The sequence below is a fragment of the Struthio camelus genome, chromosome 22 (genome assembly GCF_040807025.1).
Source record: "Struthio camelus isolate bStrCam1 chromosome 22, bStrCam1.hap1, whole genome shotgun sequence".
Taxonomy (NCBI): Eukaryota; Metazoa; Chordata; class Aves; order Struthioniformes; family Struthionidae; genus Struthio; species Struthio camelus.
The window spans coordinates 3,902,673-3,921,073 of NC_090963.1; the positions used below are offsets into that span (position 1 = coordinate 3,902,673).

Here is an 18,401-nt window from a genome sequence, read left to right on the forward strand (position 1 = left end):
CTGACTAATCAAGATTTCTTTTGCAATCTAGATGGCTGAAGGTAGCTTGGAAGACTAGTCCAAGCAATGCTGAGTTCCTTGAAACGTGTGAAAGAAGACTCAGGGTGGATTGTTAGAAGAGTACTCATGGTGCCTCTTAATTTCTTCCCTTCCTGTTTCCCACAGTTGTGCTACCTTTACACAGACTTGTACAAGCAGACCAACTCCAAAGAGACTCGGCGTGTCTTCCTCGAGTTTTACCAATTCTTCTTGGACCGAGCTGCAGTAGGTTCCAGTCCTTTTTCTCCTGTTTAAGCATACCTAGCAAGTTGACATGAAAGAGCAAGTTCCTCCTCTCTCATGAACTGGAGGAAAAAAGAAAAGAAAAAAGAAATGTTTTAGGTCCTCCAAAATCAAAAGTTTTCTGTTAAAAATATTTCCAGTGAATACAAGAAAAGGAACGGTACGGAGCCTCAGATGATTGGTAACTCCATGAATCATGAGCAAAGCGTGATTTGTTAGAGGAAATGATCTTGTCATGTGTAAGGTGACTCCAGCTGTTATGCATTACCTCTCAATTAATAACTGCTGTATATGTTGATGTGGCTATTGCAGGGATTGGAAAATTGTATGTCTGTTGAAAAGCCTGAGAAACTTCTTTACCACCATAAATTAGACTAAGGGGTAGTAAAAGAGAGGCTAGTACCACATGGTTTGAAAGAATCCTTGTATAACGTAATATATATTGAGAATAGAAATCCCCTCCATAGTACCTTCAAGTGTTCAGGTTGTATGATCTCAGCTTTTGAGGGGATTGTACTATATGATTTGTGTTTATGTTTTGTATTATATGTTTTATTAGGGTGGTATTTGTTGTGTATGTTCTCTCAGCCTTCCTTTTCTTTTGCAGAATCTAAAAGTTCCAGTTCCAGATGAAATCTCTGTAGATCTAGGTGAGGCCCTCTTGCTTAGGGTATGTTACTTTGTCAGCTTCTACTGCCTGGGGCTGTTCAAGCAAGTTTCTGAAGCGCATGCAGGAGTGCTAGACGTACTGTATCGTGCGTCACAGGGAGAGACGAATAAATGTTTATTCTGTTTCTTGAGGAGGGCTTAATACACGTTCTGATACGTGTATACACGGGAGGAAGCATTGCGCACATCAGCATGTGTGTTTTTAGTCTAATACTGGATGTGACCAGAGTTTCTTACACATAAGGTATTTAAGTTCATAAATATCAGCATGCAAAAGGCAGAAGGGCACTTCTGAGTGGGTTAAAGTGTGTCTGTGAGTGATCTTATTCTGAGGTAGAGTGGGTTATCCCTGTTCTCAGAGGAATAATCTTTCACTTTTTCTCCTGACTTGCAGACAAAAGAAGGCCAGAACTCATTCCCGAAGAGCTTCATCGCCACTACATACAAACTATGCAAGATAAAGTTTGTACAGAAGTTCAAAGGCATCTGGAAGATTTCCGGTAACGGCTGTCTTTTTTGTTTAAGTTCCTACGTGCCCTCAGTCCAAGTGTCTGATACTGGGGAAATCCCACCTCAAGGAACACAGCAATTCATCTGGGACTGAATAAGAAAATAGCCCTGGAGAGGGCCTCCATGGTCACCCTGTGACCAATACTTGAGTGTTTTTGACCCTGGTGTTGCAAGTAATCATTTGCAAACTGACTGGAATTGATTGCAAACTGATAATTATTTTAGAGCTTGGATTCTTGAATCTGTTTGAGGCAATTTCAGAATATGGTTACTTAGCTGATGTTACGTAAATCCTTCCGATTGCGTTTGGGCAAGAAATTGTCCACTTTAGAAAGCTGTCATGTGCATACAGTAGAACTTAGTAATTAATTTGCCCTTCCATGTGCAGTCATAAGATGTCTATGCCAACATAAGACTGTACACCAAGCCAAAGAGCTCAGTAATGGACTGTCACGTAGCTAGACATGTCGTCTTCTAGCATAGGCTTCAAGTATGCTACGATGTTGCAAAAGGAATACCTACTTTTGCTCGACCCACATAATGGATGCCTTTTAGTTATTCTCTCCTGGTAAAAATCGTAGACCTGTACCCTTCCAAAGGCTATCCTACCTCTGCTTTCCTGTAAGTGCAGATGTTGTGGAGAAATGTCATGACTTCTCCATTTTCATACTGAAACTGAAAGTAGAACCTGTTTGGCGTTCTGAATGTCAAGAGGTTGCTTTTTCTTACTACAGGTCAGTATTCAATTTCAAGTGATGTTTCCCTCTCCTCGTGTTTCAGGCAGAAACGTAGTATGGGATTGACCCTGGCAGAAGGAGAACTGACCAAACTGGATGCAGAAAGAGTTCGTGACCGGAATGCAGTGGAGAAGGAAAGAGCATGTGCAGAGCAGATCATTGCCAAAATTGAGGAAGTCTTGTGAGTAACAGCGAATATAACTGTGGAAGTAACAGAGATTCCACTCTGAACCTGTCAACAGCAGAGCAAAGGAACTGGGAACTAGAAGCAATGCGACATCACTACCTGTCCATTGCTTCCCTAGTTTGCTACTAACGTATGTTTGAGTAGTAGCCAAAAGTTAAGTTAACAGTAAGCTAAATAAATAGTAATAATAAATGGTAAGCTGAAGTCTATGTGTCTTTTCAAGGAGGCTGCCGTTGAACTAGCAGAGGCAGAGCTTCCCTTGTTGCCTTATGCATTACTAGATCTGAGTCCCGTTTTTTGGCCTAAACGTATCTTAACCTGTAGCTTCAGAACCCGTTTTCCTTTTAGGATGAGCTGAGTGCAGTTTTCCCAGCTGAGCCTCTGGGATTTTTAATTTTTTTTCCTGGGACTTTCTAGTATTCCAAAGGACACTTTGCACACAGTTGCTGACGCTTTGCGTGGTTGTGACTGAGTATTAATTGTTTTTTAGCGCTCTTCTTTAAATTCTCTTTTGTTTTCAGGATGACATCTCAGCCTCTGGAGGAAGACAAGAGGTAATGGAAGTTTTGTGGACTTAGTCTGTGGAGTAAGAACTCCATTGCTGTTGCTTGTTCTGTTGGCTCTGTCTTCTGCTGAGCGAAACAAGACAGCCCTCTGCTGGCTGTAGCCAACTCTAATTTTCTAAATCTGATGACATAATTACCTTGAATTCAGAGCAGTTACTCTCAGCTTCTTAGTCTGACGTTTGTTGTTTTTGTTTCAGACCTAAAAAAGAGTTACTGTGCTGAGAGTTCCTCTTTTTTTTTAATTTTGTTTTCCAGCTGTTTCAGATTGGTCTGACATATTTATGCTCTGTACAGACACCTTGCCTTGTTCAGCTGGTTTGGCACCATGCGCTGTCTGGGTAGCTTGTGCTATGCTCTGCAGTATAGCTTTTACTGTTACTGATTTTTACTGTAACTCTAAGCTATAATAGAAATTCAAATATGTATTTAGTATATCAGTTTTAGACCTTCTGTGTAATTTTCAAAATTTTTTTTTACCTTTTAGGCAGGTACATCTTTTATATACTGCATCTTTTGTTTACAAGAGGACAGTTCTGTTATTGGCTGAATCTATTTCACATAAAGAACTGATGACAGTTTCTTTTAATCTAAAAAAGGTTACTTTTAGCTTTTCAGTGGACTCTTTGCATTTGATGTTTTTCATTACCTTGACAATGTTTTTCCCATTTCTCCTTATCCTCCATCTCTCTCTCTCTCTCTCCTTCTTCTCCCTTTTTTTTTTTTTTTGGTATGTATTCTGCAGTTCCACAATGCAGTATGTGATTCTTACTTACATGAAACATCTGGGAGTCAAAGTTAAAGAGCCTCGGAATCTGGAGCAGAAGCGTGGCCGTATTGGTTTCTTGCCAAAGATAAAGGTAGCCGTGTCTTGACCAGAGTGTATTTGTTTAAAGGTGTCCGCTATGGGTGTTTGATTAGGTTTCAAAATTCTCTTTTGCCTAACACGTTAGAAGTTGGTATGATTTTGCAGTCTTCATTGCATCAAGAGGATCTGGGATTACTGAGCTTCACAGATAGTCTAACGGTTGAAATGAGTTTCGATGTATGTTTGCAGACATCTGAAGTAAAAAGGCTACTCGTTTTTAATTTCTTTATCCATCTATCTAAATTCTAATGGCTTACTTTTCATAGTTCAGCCCTTATAAAAACTTTGGCTGAAGAGCGATTCTTATAACACAACCTTGAATCACTTGTGGATCTTGTTTAGGCTAATCAGGCTATTGGCCTCTCTAGTTTTCTTCTTAAGAAACTTGGCCAAAAACTCATGCTTCATAATGAAGGAAATGCACTCTCCCTGCCACCCACGGTGCCCCGGTTATGTAATGAATTCTTTCACCAAAACTCCGTCTCTGTGAGTGCGTTCAGTCTTCTCCCAAAGGATGTGGGTGTATGTGGTCACAGTAACTACTTAAGTTCATCAGTGTTCCAGCTTCTTTCGAAATGTTAAGGCTGTCATGAGCAGTCCTGCCCTGGCAGTGTGAAAAGGTTAGATCGAGCGTTAGCAACTCTTCCAAGGTGGTGTGATAAGTCGTATTTTTCTTTCCCAGATTAGAGGCTGTATGCTTTTGGATTTTTGGAGTCACAAGATATTGGCCCTTATAGAAACAAGGTGCTACTGGTCACATTAAATTGGTCTCTCGCCCTAGGAAAGAGAACGGTTTCTAGCTCCTGCTGAGTTGGAAACCAAGGTGTGTGTTTTTTGCTTTTAACAGATGCATCTCTGAAGATGCTCTGGCTCCCTGCTGCTAACTGTGTTGTACGCCACTCACAGTCTGCCTGTATGCTGCCTTTGTCTCTTACCTTGCAGGATGCTGACCCCTGAATTAGATGACTTTTGATACAAAAAACTTCTCTTACATATCAAATTACTGCAATTCTGAAGTTAGTCAATATCTCAGTAAATAACGGAATCTGACGAAACGAGTTACCTGTTTGCTTATTTTTGTTGTTGTTGTGTATGTATTAACTGCAGCAGAGTATCAAGAAAGAGAAAGAAGGAGAGGAAAAAGGGAAGAGAAGAGGCTTCCCTAATATTTTGGGACCACCAAGGAGACCGAGTCGACATGATAGTAGCGCAAGTATGTTGGACAATGAAATATATGTTACCTAGCTACTAGTCTGAAAGCCAACTGAAGCCTCTGCTGTCCTTTAAAAATCCATGTTACGAAGATTCAGTAAGATTTAGATTTTTAAAACAAATTTTTAAAAACAGATAAGCCTAATTTATTAGCTGTCCATGAGATGCTTCCTTTCTTGATTGCTAGAAACAGGTAAAAGCTCTTCCACTGGTATAATAGCTCTGTCTTTATTTAGTTGGCAGAGCCATGGAAATGCAGAAGCAACGTCATCCAAAGCACTTATCTACAGCCTCTTCTGTTAGCCCAGAGCCACCAGATTCTGGCAGGCTGCGCCAGAGCGGGTCCTCCAGTGATGGACAAGATGCAGTATACCCACCTGCCAACCCCATGTCCCCTTTGGCAACGGGTCCCTTTTCCTCTCCAGAAGGAAGCAAGGACAGCGAAGCGGGTACGAAGATGTTGGTAAAGAGGGGTTTAAATGTTGTGTTGCAAACAGGATATATGAAACACAGAAACACAGAATGGTTGAGTTCAGAAGGGATCTTGACATCATCTAGTCCAGGCCCCCCGCTCAGGCAGGGTCAGCTAGAGTACCTTACCCAGGATCGTGTCCAGACAGCTTTTGAATATCACCAAGGAAGGAGACTCCACAACCTTTCTGGGCAACCTGCTCCAGTGCTCGGTCACCCTCACAGTCAAGAATTTTTTCCTCATGCTCAGACGGAACTTTCTGTGGTTCAGTTTGTGCCTGTTGCCTCTTGTCCCGTTGCTGAGCACCGCTGAGAAGAGTCTGGCCCCGTCCTCTCGACGCCCTCCCTTCAGATACTTATATACATTGCTAAGATCCCCCTGTAGGGATCTAAGATCTTCTGTAGGCTGAGCAGGCCCAGCTCTCTCAGCCTTTCCTCATAGGAGAGGAAACTAGGAAACTAGACTCTGCGCCACTGATCACAACCCTCTGAGCTCTGTCATTCAGCCAGTTCTCAGTCCACCTCGCTGTCCACTCATCCAGCCTGCGTTTCCTCAGCTTGCCTATGAGTATCTATGGGAGACAGTGTCAAAAGCTTTACTGAGATCAAGGTAGACAACATGAAGTGCACTTCTGGTCCCAGAAACCGGACAAGTTAGGAGATGTTTTCCTTTCGTTAGTCGTGATCTTCCTGGGTGTTTAGTCATCTTATTCTGACTTAGTCTCTGGTTCAAATCAGGAAATCTTATTATGGCCAGAAATTGTTTTCCAGTTGCTTCCAGCATGGTGACGTTGGATCATCTTGCAGAAGAAAACAGCCTCAGGCTCAGGTGTCTGCTCTTGTAAGCACAAGTCTGTCACCTGGAAAGATTTTTTCATGGAGATTTTTTTTTAGCAAGGCAGGAGTTAAGTTCCTCCTGCCCTGAATTGAAAAGAGGCTGTGATTCAGAAGTTCTCTAATGCACTCTGATTTTGTACAGTTCTTGACAGTTCTTACTCCTTCTCTTTTTAGGCTTGAAGCAAACTGGAGAATCTCTGCCTTCTAATGATTGTGTGGATGGCACACCCCGCACGCCTAATACTACTTTTGAATTCCCATCTCCTTTGGAAAACTTGCAGGAGGAGGAGGGAGAATCTGAGAGGTAACTCTGGGTGTCCCGGTTGCTTGAGCCTTGGAAGAGGGTGGATGTGACCAAGGCCACTGAAGCCAAGTCTGTAAAACTACTAGTAGCACGGTTTATATTAAGCATTGTTAGCCTACGTAGGAAATGCTGGTTTGCGTCTAATACTGTGATAGGGTAATAGAAAGCTCCCTGTAGATCAGGAAGCCTAGACTTGACAGATGGACAAAACATTTCAGTTAGAAAGTAGGACTTTAATCTGGAGTTCTGCTGTGGCTGTCCGAATGGGGTGAAATTCTGGCATAAAGTATTCTTATAACAACTCCTTTCTGTCTTTGTAGAATGATTGACATGGGAACACCAAAGACTTTTCGCAAGTGAGTATGCTTATAACTGTATGAACTTCAGTGAATCTGTTGAGATTTTAGTCAGCTTTAAAGGACGATACGGTGATGTTCATTGTTCTGAACCACTGCAATCGCCTACGTGATTTCTCCTGTCCTTGAATAACATGTATGTGAAACGAGACACTGGATTCAGATACAGGACAGGTGGAGGTAATTATATGCAGACAAGCCCTTTGATCTATGAGTGAAATAAACTGATTGTTGTATGAACAGATTGGAACGGATGGGTTGGGGAATTGAGATTGCCAGTTTTCTTTCCAAGTCGGCGTGTTGCTGTTAACTCTGTATCTGCAGAGAGACAGGGAGAAGAAATTGTTAACCTGCCCTTTCACTGACTTGCTATTTCACCTTAGGCAAATTACTTTATCAGTACCTTGAAAAGGAGGGATATGAAAATACTGTATGAATAGGTATTAGTTCTTAGTCAGTCTGTAAAGGGCAAAGTTATAGTATGTGCCTGTAGCTTCAGACGTCTATCAGCCTACTGGGGGAGCATATTCATAATGCTTTACAACTAATATGTATACTTAGAGGTTCTTCTCTCTCTTCCTTATGCCCATGCCTAAAATGGGAGGCATCTGACAGATATTTTTTGGTCTTAGGATGGACAGCGTGGGTTTTGCAGATGTACAAAGTGAAGATGAGCTGTATGATTTTGACATGGACATGGACCCTTCCAACTGGCAGCAACTTGTGAGCCGGGAAGTGTTAATGGGGCTGAAACCCTATGAAATCAAGCGCCAAGAAGTGATTAATGGTGAGATGGATATTCTTCCTAGCTCATGAAACACAAAGTTCAAGCTTTTGTCCTGTGGATCTCTGAAGTTGCTGAAATTTAAAACTAGGTCTTTCTTCACTGATGCTGGCCAAAGGAGGAGCCAGCTGTTGCTTTCAGAGTTTTGCAGAGTTTGGGTGTGTGAAGTTTGTATATGCTACTGAGAAGTATCCTGATACGAGACTGATCCAGTCTCCAGAGGGGAAATACTCAAAATTAAGTGGTTTGACCCCGAAAGGCCAATTTTGCAGCATTCTGTTCTATAAAAGGAAACCAGAAGCGCTGTCTGGATTGCTGGAAGGTGCATGATCTGAGTGGACAGCGACTACCAAGCTTCATCTTCAGAACTTTGCCCTAATTTCAGCTCCTGCAGTCTTGCAGAGCACTTTGTGTGGCTGCATGAGCTGCTAAGAGATCCCTGTTTGTTAAGGGTAAATTAGGATTCATGAATGAATTGGCTTTCCTGTTCTTTCAAGCATGGAAGTATAGCACAGCATGGCTCCATTCCTGAGCAAACCAGAATACAGACCAGCAAGGCCAGTGTAGATGACAAAGATTTCTACAAGTTCGTGCTTCTGAACTTCTCTGTCCGAGTTTGATCCAGGATTTGAATCCACATTGCCCCAGCTATTTAAGTCAGTAGTTGTAACCCTGTCTTCCCCTCTCTTCAGAATTGTTTTACACAGAGAGAGCTCATGTCCGCACACTGAAGGTTCTGCATGATGTCTTCTACCAGCGTGTCACCCGGGAAGGGATCCTGAACTCCAGTGACAAACGAAAAATCTTTTCAAATCTGGAGGATATCCTTGGGCTTCATGGTAAGGACAGAGGAGATGCCTTTCAGCTTTGCAGTCTCAACAGGGATTGTGGATACAGATATCTGAAAACAAATTATGCAGGTGACCCTGAAAGAAGAGAGGCAACCCCATATAACACTTCAGATGGAAAAGAACATTACAGATATTCTTCTTTTTGCATACACTGATTTACAGAGATACTTTGTTTAAAAAAAAATGTCTGTGTCCAGTGTTTTGGATACTTGCTTTTGCTTATCTCCGCACCCAGGCACTTTGTGCTGATTCATGCATTGATAGAAAGAGCAATGCTTTGCTGAATGGTCGTCATAGGGCAGCACTGAAAAAGTTAAAACTGCTGTTGAAGAGAATATGAAAAAGCCTTAAAAGATTGATGCCTTGCAGGTGGTTTTGAGGAATGTTTAGAGGAATGTTCCTAATGTTTAGAGAAAGGATGGTGCAGAATCAGAATTTCAGCTCTGACACTTGAGTAATCAGCTGTATAATTTTAGGCAGGTGGCTTGCAGTGTGTTACATTCTCCCTGTGTTTTTAAAAGGTCAGTCATACTGAGCCTCTGAAAAAAATAAAGCTTGGGGTCGTTTGAAGACAGTTAAGACAGAAGTGCAAAGGAGGTATATAATATTTTTTTAAAAGTTCTATTGCATCCATTACAAGTTACTGCAAATCTGGTCCTCGCCTAGAAGAGTTCTTATTTTAAAGTAAACGCTGAACTTCAAGCGAACAATTTAGGCATAATAACATTTTTTTTCTTTCTTTCTTTTTTCTTTCTTTTCTTTAAGTTGCATTGAATGATCAAATGAAAGCTGTCCGAAAAAGGAATGAGACTTCTGTTATTGGCCAGATTGGGGAGGACTTGCTTTCCTGGGTAAAGTGCTTTTTTTTTTCCGCTTTCTTATTCTTGAAAATAAATTTCCAGAAAATGATAAACAGAACCAGAGATTAACCAAGATATAATTCCCATCTGATAGGAACTGAATGTCTGACAATCCACCATTTCTATGATGACATAGAGCTAGAGACAGAGCGCTGAAGGAAAGCAGGAAGAACTCAGCATAGGATTTTAATTCGGCTAGAGTTAAAAGAATCATTTTAAAGAAGAAAAATTCATTTCCTTACGATGTGTGAGTTGTAGAGTGATGAAGATGAGAGTAGGATTTCAAGAAAAGTAGTAGGGTATTTTATTTCAACAGCACTAAAATATAAGTCTTGTGTTGCTTGTGGTGGTGTTAAAAGAACCTTAAAAATACTAGTTTCCGATCCTAGACTGTGTTAGAATTTACATAGCAGAACCTCTTGAAATTTAAAGCAGTGTTAGAATCTTCCTCTCAGATTTTTGAGGTGCAAATGACAGGAGCAAGAGTGATGAAGATTGATTGATTTAGTAAATAATCTCAGGAGTCTTCCAAGTTTTGTTTGTTTTTTCAGCCTACTTTGTTTAAGATTGAGAAGTGATCTGCTTATTCTTTTCAGTTGTTCGTGCAAAAGTCTCTTGTTTTTATTTATCCCACAGCTTGTCTAGTATTCCCGGGGGGAGCAACCCCAAAGATTAGATGTAGCTAGTAGAGAAACACACCCCAAACTCTCTCGGTTTTCTCCTGTGTATTATGAAAAAGCAAAAAATACCTTATGCATTCTTTTTTCCCTTTGCATTTTTTTTTTTTTTAAACATATGTGGGTGAAAGGTTTGGAATATAAGCAAGCTGGATGTTACAAGCCAGTAGTTGTATGTCCCTGAATAGTGTTCTGGCTAAGTGGCTACTAAAACCAGAAGAAAAAAAAAAAAAAAGAAAGAAAGAAAATGAGTGTTTTCAGGAGTTACTAGGCTGTGTCACAAACTGGGTACTAAGAATGGGAAGAGGCTCGCAGTTGCAGTAACGGATTAGCCATCTGTCATCTACTGCACGTTTCTCAGTCCTGTTCTTGGCTATCCTTTTTCCTAGCCATGTTTCTGTAAGACCTGCATTTAGGAAATAAGATGTAATGCTATGTTCTGGTGTTTAGTCATGGGTGGCCCTGAGAAACAGCACGACTTTTGGTCACGACTGTGCTGACTAATAATCTGGTAGATAATCGCTTGTCATTCATCTAAGTGTAGTTTTTTTCTGCTCTCCTTATGGCTGGCAGTGGTGACGTGGCACTGTATTCTCTCTGAACCAGTAGCGTGTTTAAGACCTTGCAGTATTTTTGTTATTAGTGTTCATAGGAAAGACATTATGAAAAGGGTTGGATATGTTAGGGGCAGAGAGAAAGATCTGGAGAGTTTGAGGTGCAAAGGGGTTCCTCAGTAGAATGGGAAGAGGAAAGCTTTCGAACAGGATGTTTAAAATGTTCTCTTCCATGGAAATGAGTTCTCCTATTTTACCAAAGCGATTTCTTTCTTCCCGTTTGAGACTAGTGCTGTTATGCGGGCTGTATGTCTGATCACACTGGCACATGCTGAACTTGCCTGTGTCTAAATTTGACTTTCTTGGCTTTTTGACACAGTTCAGTGGACCAGCAGAGGAGAAGCTGAAACTTGCAACTGCCACTTTCTGCAGTAACCAGCCCTTTGCTCTAGAGGTCATCAAGTCTCGTCAGAAGAAGGACTCTCGCTTCCAGACTTTTGTGCAGGTGAATTTTAAGCAAGGGTTTGAGCTGCCTGAGGATGTGGCTTATGGCCAGTGTAGGATAATGAAGGGCTATGGATAAAATTGTTATAATTAATGGGGTTATGTCTAATGTTGTCTTCAGATCGGGGTCATTTCCAGTGCTGTGTTTATCTCTGCTAATCGCTTCAAATTGAGGAGCCTTTAGTTCTGAGAAATGCAGGATGTCCTGATAGAATGCCGGAAAGCAGATGCTGTCCCAGCCAGGAGATGACATCTCACTTGAGATGGTTGTTTTCCAAGGGAAATGAGTACTTCTGTGGGGAAAACTGTTTGCAGTACTGCAATTTTAATGCATGCCATAGGCAAAAGGCTGATGCGGTACACCTATTCCGCCCACCAGGAGAGGGGCTGAATATGCATGGCACTTGGGGAGGAGAACATTATCTTCATTACCACAGGCTGGGGAGAACTCTGGTAATACAAGGGTTGAGGTTATTTTGAAAAATGTGCCATAGTTTTGCTGTAGCGTGAGAGGCTAAACTGATGTCTTGCACGTATGGCAGTGACTGAGATTGATCGGAGTGGTATGAGGCCACCGTGAAGTAATGAGGGAAGGAAGCCGCTGCTTTTGTGATGAGCTTTTCCTATGCATAATTGCAAATGGAGAGGGGATGTGTTGTCTGAATGATAAATCTTGGCATTTCTTGTCTTGTATTTAATTACCGGAAAGTGAAGTAATAGACGTTTATATGATGAATAGATGTTACGCGTTCAGGTAATTATAGTCTTAATAAAAATGACAAATGTAGTTATTGTGCTGTTTAATTTTAGGATGCTGAGAGTAATCCGCTGTGTCGACGGTTGCAGTTGAAGGATATCATTCCCACTGAGATGCAGAGGTTGACTAAGTACCCCCTTCTGCTGGATAATATCGCTAAGTATACAGGTAGAGTATTTCCACTAAGTAGCCAGTGCATGCGTCTCAGCAGGTTTTCTAAGCAAATGTGATTTCAAAGTGTATGTTGAAGGACAGTTCAATTTTATCAGTTGCTATCTGTTTTCATTGCGACCTCACTGCTGCCTACCTTCTTCACAGGAGGACAGGTGAAAATGTGTTATTTTAATAGAAGAAATATATCCAGTCTTTGTTTCTGAATTAAGCTCCTTTTTTCTAAAGGGAAAAAAAATTTGACATTTGATTTGAAATAGGTGAATGACTGTCTGCATTGGGTTATAGTGAGTGTCGAGTGCAATATAATCATTTAAAAGTAGATTAAAAAAACTAGGTCGGCATTGCTAAAGTTGTGAAGATAAAACAAACAGCTGTGCTTATGAAAGTTACTGACAAAGCAACTTGATTTGCTATTAGTTTTTTAAGAAGGGAAACAGAAGTTTCTGATTGCCTCCTCCCTACTCTCTGTTTCCTAGTCCCTTTCTTAGTTTTCCAATGACTGTTTTTAGTTTTTAATGATTATAATGAGTAAGTTGAAGTGAAGAAGATATTTTCTTTGCGCCCTTAATTTCTGATTGTATATAAGTACATGATAATACATGAGAGAATGAGCTATTTGTAAGGATTTTTGAACTTGCCATGTGCGTTAAGACCAAGGTCTATCTAGCCAAGTCTCTAGCAGTAGCCGAAAGTACGTTCAGAAGAAGAGGATACAGAGAAAAAGGGCAAGTATAGAGCAACTCTTCCTTTATTACATGTTCTGAAAACCCAAGTTTAGGAACTTAGTGAGGGGCAAGTTGCATCTGGACTATTGTTTTCAATAGTCGATAGTGTGCCTATTCTTTCTGGATACGTCCAGGTATATTGAACTTCTTTCTAAAAATCTTGGAGTAAGAAATAATTAGAAAGAATTCAGTCACTAGGGATAATGTTTCATTGGTTTAAAATAAATTAGTTTTCAATAATAAACATACTCTGATAAACATTTTTTTTTTTCTTGATTTCAACACATGAAAGTAGCTTAAATGGATCATTTAAGAAAGCACCTTTAAGTGAATTCAGATTTCCATGTAAATGCACTTGCGAGGGGGGGGAAAAAAATAAGGCCTTCCAAAACCAGACATCCCTAATTGTTCATTACTAACTTAAAACTGTGAAAATGAAGAATCCAGATAAAAGCCTGTTAAGTTACTCTGTTGTTAAACAAGCATTGATAGAAATAGCATGTACTTGTGAGCGTGGAAGGAAAAAAGGGAAGCGTTACAGAATCTAAGCAAGAATCATGTAGTGTTAAGGCTTATGGGCAAAACAACGTGCCTCTTCAAGAAGAGAATAGAAAGCTGATAATGCAGAACAAATTGATTTTCTTAAAGTCAAAGTTTCCTAGGTATCGATTGCGGGGGGGGGGGGGCAGCGAGGGAGTTGTTTTGGTTTGGTTTTTAATCAGTCCTCACTAGTGAGCTCTTGGACTGCTTGTTCAGAATTCCCAATCTCGGGAAAGAATGCGCGATCAGAGTGCAGTCTCGCGTATACCCCAAAATGATGATTCAGAACAAGCTTAATATCGGAAAGCTTGAATGTTATCAATATACTGTTTACTAAGAATGTGAAGTAGTTTGAATTTGTAAAGAAGTACTGTGCTACACAGTAGAGGCCAACAGTGTATTCATGTAGCTGTTCTTATCTGTTGAATCTCTTAAGGTCCTACAGAAGGTTTTCACGTTCCTATGAGGGATGGAATTTAGCTAAGATGTGTTGTACTGAAAGATATTTCCAGAGTAACAGGCAAAAGTGTGATTAATAATCTCACAACATGTCTTTTCAGGTTTACTAGCAGAGATCTGCTGCAGTGAAATCTCATTACTCGTACAAAATACACTGCATTTTCAAGTTCGCTCTGATAATAGTTAAGAAAGCATGTGATACTCCATTATCCTTGATGTACTTGTTTATTTGCCTGTTAACTGAATTCATAATGTGGTTTGTGTAAGTGAGAATCGATGGAGTTTACCTGTGTGTATCTGTGTATGATTACGCAACATTGGCTGGGAAGGTAACTCTTGTTTGCAGTAGAGGGAGATTCTTTTTTATAAAGAAAATCGACTGGTTGTACGTGGCCAGTGTGTGGTGGGTTTTTGTTTGTTTTTTGGGGGATGGGGTTTTTTGTTTTTGTTTTTTGTTTTTTTTGTTAAATTAAATGCAGGATACTTGAATGGAAAAATATATAATGTAACACAGTATTTTGGGGTGTATTTTTTCAGCTGTTTCTCTCTTCCAAAAAAGAAAAAAGAGAGCATTCAAAGAAACTAAGACAGAAACGAATAGTAAGTTGCAGAGTCAGCCGCTCAGAAAAAGATGAGCACAAGGATTCAGCTTTGTGGACTAGCTTGCTGTGTGTCATTTCAAATTATCTACACTGATACTCTCTTGGTACCAGAATGGAGTCTTAGATAATTTTAAGTTTTTGGAATGCTTCTCAGATTCAGGTTTGTGAAGCGAGTAGTACTTACTGGACAGTTGTCACAAGCCCCATCTAAAAAGCAATAGTTACAAGTGCTATCTATGCTGTATGATCATCCTCTGAGGCCTGTGTCTTGTGCAGCGCAGACTGAATTCCCTCCCATCCTAAATCGCACTTCATCATTTCACTTTGAAACGTGATGCTTTGTTGATAGGTTGTTCTGCAAACATAAGCTGCCTCTCTCAGATTTGAGGTCGGCAAACTGCACTAGATTTCTGGCTCTTTTCATCCTTCATTGGAGAGTGTTTTTACGTTTTCTTATTCTCTTGCAGAACTGCCTGAAGAGAAGGAGAAAGTGAAGAAAGCAGCAGATCATTGTCGTCAAGTCCTTAACCACGTGAACCAGGCTGTCAAAGAATCTGAGAACAAGCAGGTAGGAGGGGAACCCAGTGAGCATCAGGGACTGGGAAGGGGAGAAATGAAGGGAAATAATCTATCGAAGACACCTACAATCTTTATACTTGTGACTTGTATGCTTGTTGTGATTAAAGGTGCTTTGTGGCATCAGTGTTCCTATGAGAGCAGGAAGTACTCATGGCTGCCTGCACTTTGGCTCTCCTGAGTTTCCTAAATCAGTGACCAACTTCATTACGTATTTTCCAGCATTTGGAAGACTATCAGCGTCGTCTTGACCTGTCCTACTTGAAGCAGTCTGAGGATCCCATGATGGATGAGTTCAGGGTGAGTGACAGCATTGAAGAAATTGCTATGTGAGTCATGTTTGCAACCCTGTTGCTATGTTTGTGGCTCTTCCTACTACGAATTCAGATGTGCAGCCAAATGGTCTTTGGAGAGAAATGTCGTTTCTATACGAGAGGTAAACAAAATGGTTAGATTTGGTATCTTCCTAAAGATCTCTTCAAGTTCATGCTACAAATAGAAGCCCTGATGGAGCTTCTAAGTTCCGTGAGCCACATCTTAATGGACTGTGAGCTATTGCACTTCTGTATCACATCAAAGATGCTTGGTGGATGGTGAATCGTCTTACGGATGTGTCTCACTTGATCACTTTGTTATGCTGTCAGAACAGAGAAGGCCCCAGAGAGCTGTGAGGTGTAGATTGTAGAAATGCAAGTGGTTTTGAAAGAAGAGCTTGTATACGGATTGATTTGTATAGAAGATCCACACGTTTAACCAGGTAGAAAATTTAAGTCCAGTGTTAAAGCACTGTGTTTCCTGGCCCCTGTAAATTCTTACAGCGGTGTAAGTGAAGCTGGTTACTTGCCATAGACTGCTGTTAAATGGAACGGGCAAAACCACATCTTTAGGACAGGACTAACTTGATAAAATTTCCATGTTTCAAATGGATTAAGAGCACCAGGAGGTTCATGCAACTTGAAATAAATCATTTGTTTTCCTGTTTGTCTGCACGTCTGTCTTTCTATCTCGAGTAGATGGCTTCCGCACAAGGACCCTTCCCCCTTCCCTTCTGCCCCTTTTCCTTATGTTTGGATACTTGATCCCCACTTTCTCAGTACCAGGATTTTATTTTCTTCATTTTGACGACTACCTATGCCTGTATCTTATCTAAGTTCCCTATCATTTGTTTATCACTCCTCTAACTTCCCCATGGTCACTGTATATCCAAAAAAATTTCTATGAAGACTTTTCTATAAAACTGTATCGTGTAGTCTTCCACAAATAAACTTGCAAGCATTTAGTCAGGAAATGAGGAACTTACTGGCAGTTAAGAAATCTTGCTGTCGTTGATTTTAGGCTCCGATACTTGGAAGGAATGACTTGTGAAAATCGTCACTTTTACTTGCCTGCAGATCTAAATGTCACAAGCAGTGAAATGATTGAAGAATCCATTGACATTATAAAGTCCACCAGATCATTGGAATGATTTGTATATCATTATGTCATTTGTAGGCATACTTGACTTGCAAATCGAGTGCTGAAGCATTAACCTGTTGTAATACTAGAGCTGCAAACTTCACGTGAGATATTGGAGAAAGTCCTCCTGGAAATTAGATGACCTGCTAATGCCTTAGGAGCTTGACGTAGAAGGAAAATTCTTTACTCCCTCACCCCCAACATCTGCATAAGAGCAGATAAATGACGAAGAGTGATAACAAACAGCACTCACAAGTTTTGTTTTACAAGTGTACTCCACTCCTGTTCCACGTTTTTTTTTCCAGATTGGATTTAGCTGTTAGTGTCCAACCTGGAGTGCCTATCCATATCCTTCCCTCTGATGTTCCAGTGCTTTCCCATAACTTGCTTCCGTAGAAGTTTCATGATGCTACTTTTTTTCCTTCCCCTGCTGACAGAACCTGGATCTAACTAAGAGAAAAATGCTTCATGAGGGACCTCTAACTTGGAAGGTGAATCGTGACAAAACTATTGGTGAGTCCTGTTCTGTCTAGAGTTGGGTTTGTGTGCATTTGCTGAGAAGGAGGGTGAGAGAAGGCATATCTGCAGTTTCCAATTATAATTCCTATTGCTGCCTATAATAATGCCTGTGTGTTTCTCAGAGCTGATTAAATTATTCTTGTCAATTCTGAAATGTGCTGGAGTATCATTAAGGCCGTGCAGGGACGCAGCAGTCAGTCATGAGATGATCCAGTCCCATCTGTAGCTCTCTGCTGTGGTTTTGATGAGGAGGATTTGCAAGCTTTGCCTAGAATGGCATAGCACTGATTACTGCCTCTGCATGAGTAATCGAAAATGCAGCCTTCTTCTTTCTGCAGGAGTCTGATAGAAAGCCATGAATCTTTAACTCATTCTGGGTTCATTTGCACTCTATCCAGATCTCTATACTCTGCTTCTGGAGGACATTCTGGTGCTGTTGCAGAAACAGGATGATAAACTGGTACTGAAGTGTCACAGTAAAATCTTGGCATCCACAGCTGATAGCAAGCACACCTTCAGTCCTATCATCAAATTGAACACTGTTCTGGTTCGTCAGGTGGCAACAGGTCAGTGTAAGCAATGGGGAAAATGACAATTAAATCACTTCGGGAGCGATGCTTTTGTCTGGAGTTCCAGAGTAGGACACAGAAAAATGCGTAGCCTTAGTTCTTGTCTGTTCAACATCTTGCTTTGTGATGCTGAATGGGCTGCGTTACTTAACAGTATCAGTTACCTACGTATGAAAAGAGGTAATAGCATCTGTCTAGATATGGTATGAGTTTTGAATAGGCTTATAAGTTAAAGTTCTCTGACCTTATTAGGTGAAAGATACCATAGCAATGAAAACTGTTAGAAGGGAAGCGAGGGGAACTAAATCTGTTTCCAAGTGGTTCAAAGAGTAACAGCTCTTTTTTTTTTTTTTTCCGGGGCTATTAGACAAATTTTCTGTATAGGGAAAGAATTATCTTTGTATCTTTCTCGTAGCATTAGAGAGTTATTCCACAAACTCTTCTTTCATTGCTTCTGGTTGGGATTGTGCTTGGTGTCTAGGAATTTTCAGAAAACTCTGCAGAACGAGGCATCTAATTAAATTCTTCCCTCCTTGCATTGCTTCAGATAACAAAGCTTTCTTCGTCATCTCCATGTCAGAAAATGGTGCTCATATTTATGAACTGGTGGCACAGACTGTTTCAGAAAAGAATGTGTAAGTAATTGGTTCAGCTCCATCTGCTGTTTTGGTTTGATTTTTTTTTTTTTTTTTTTTGTACTTGAGAGAACTTTTACATCTGCTTGCCTGTAGTATTGTGCAGGTGTTACCCAAGTTCCTTCTCTAAGCTCAGGTGAGAACATAGCTATGTTTGCTAATGT

At 40.6% G+C, this 18,401-nt stretch overlaps 1 protein-coding gene across 8 annotated transcripts in view; it reads left to right on the forward strand.

The window, feature by feature from the left end:
* The window catches only part of ARHGEF12 (Rho guanine nucleotide exchange factor 12), a 77,870-nt gene that overhangs the window by 51,937 nt on the left and 7,532 nt on the right, over window positions 1-18,401 (forward strand). For 7 of the 8 annotated variants that reach the window (XM_068916502.1, XM_068916504.1, XM_068916501.1 and 4 more), the window contains 20 exons: window positions 166-264; window positions 890-932; window positions 1,346-1,451; window positions 2,242-2,379; window positions 2,907-2,939; window positions 3,694-3,808; window positions 4,924-5,029; window positions 5,265-5,477; window positions 6,511-6,640; window positions 6,961-6,996; window positions 7,629-7,783; window positions 8,473-8,619; window positions 9,397-9,482; window positions 11,102-11,227; window positions 12,037-12,151; window positions 14,951-15,051; window positions 15,282-15,359; window positions 16,952-17,027; window positions 17,432-17,599; window positions 18,150-18,237. In XM_068916502.1, the coding sequence (XP_068772603.1) occupies window positions 166-264; window positions 890-932; window positions 1,346-1,451; window positions 2,242-2,379; window positions 2,907-2,939; window positions 3,694-3,808; window positions 4,924-5,029; window positions 5,265-5,477; window positions 6,511-6,640; window positions 6,961-6,996; window positions 7,629-7,783; window positions 8,473-8,619; window positions 9,397-9,482; window positions 11,102-11,227; window positions 12,037-12,151; window positions 14,951-15,051; window positions 15,282-15,359; window positions 16,952-17,027; window positions 17,432-17,599; window positions 18,150-18,237 (2,159 nt within the window). The remainder of the gene's footprint in view (window positions 1-165; window positions 265-889; window positions 933-1,345; window positions 1,452-2,241; window positions 2,380-2,906; window positions 2,940-3,693; window positions 3,809-4,923; window positions 5,030-5,264; window positions 5,478-6,510; window positions 6,641-6,960; window positions 6,997-7,628; window positions 7,784-8,472; window positions 8,620-9,396; window positions 9,483-11,101; window positions 11,228-12,036; window positions 12,152-14,950; window positions 15,052-15,281; window positions 15,360-16,951; window positions 17,028-17,431; window positions 17,600-18,149; window positions 18,238-18,401) is intronic. The other variant, XM_009674043.2, reaches the window with a different exon arrangement.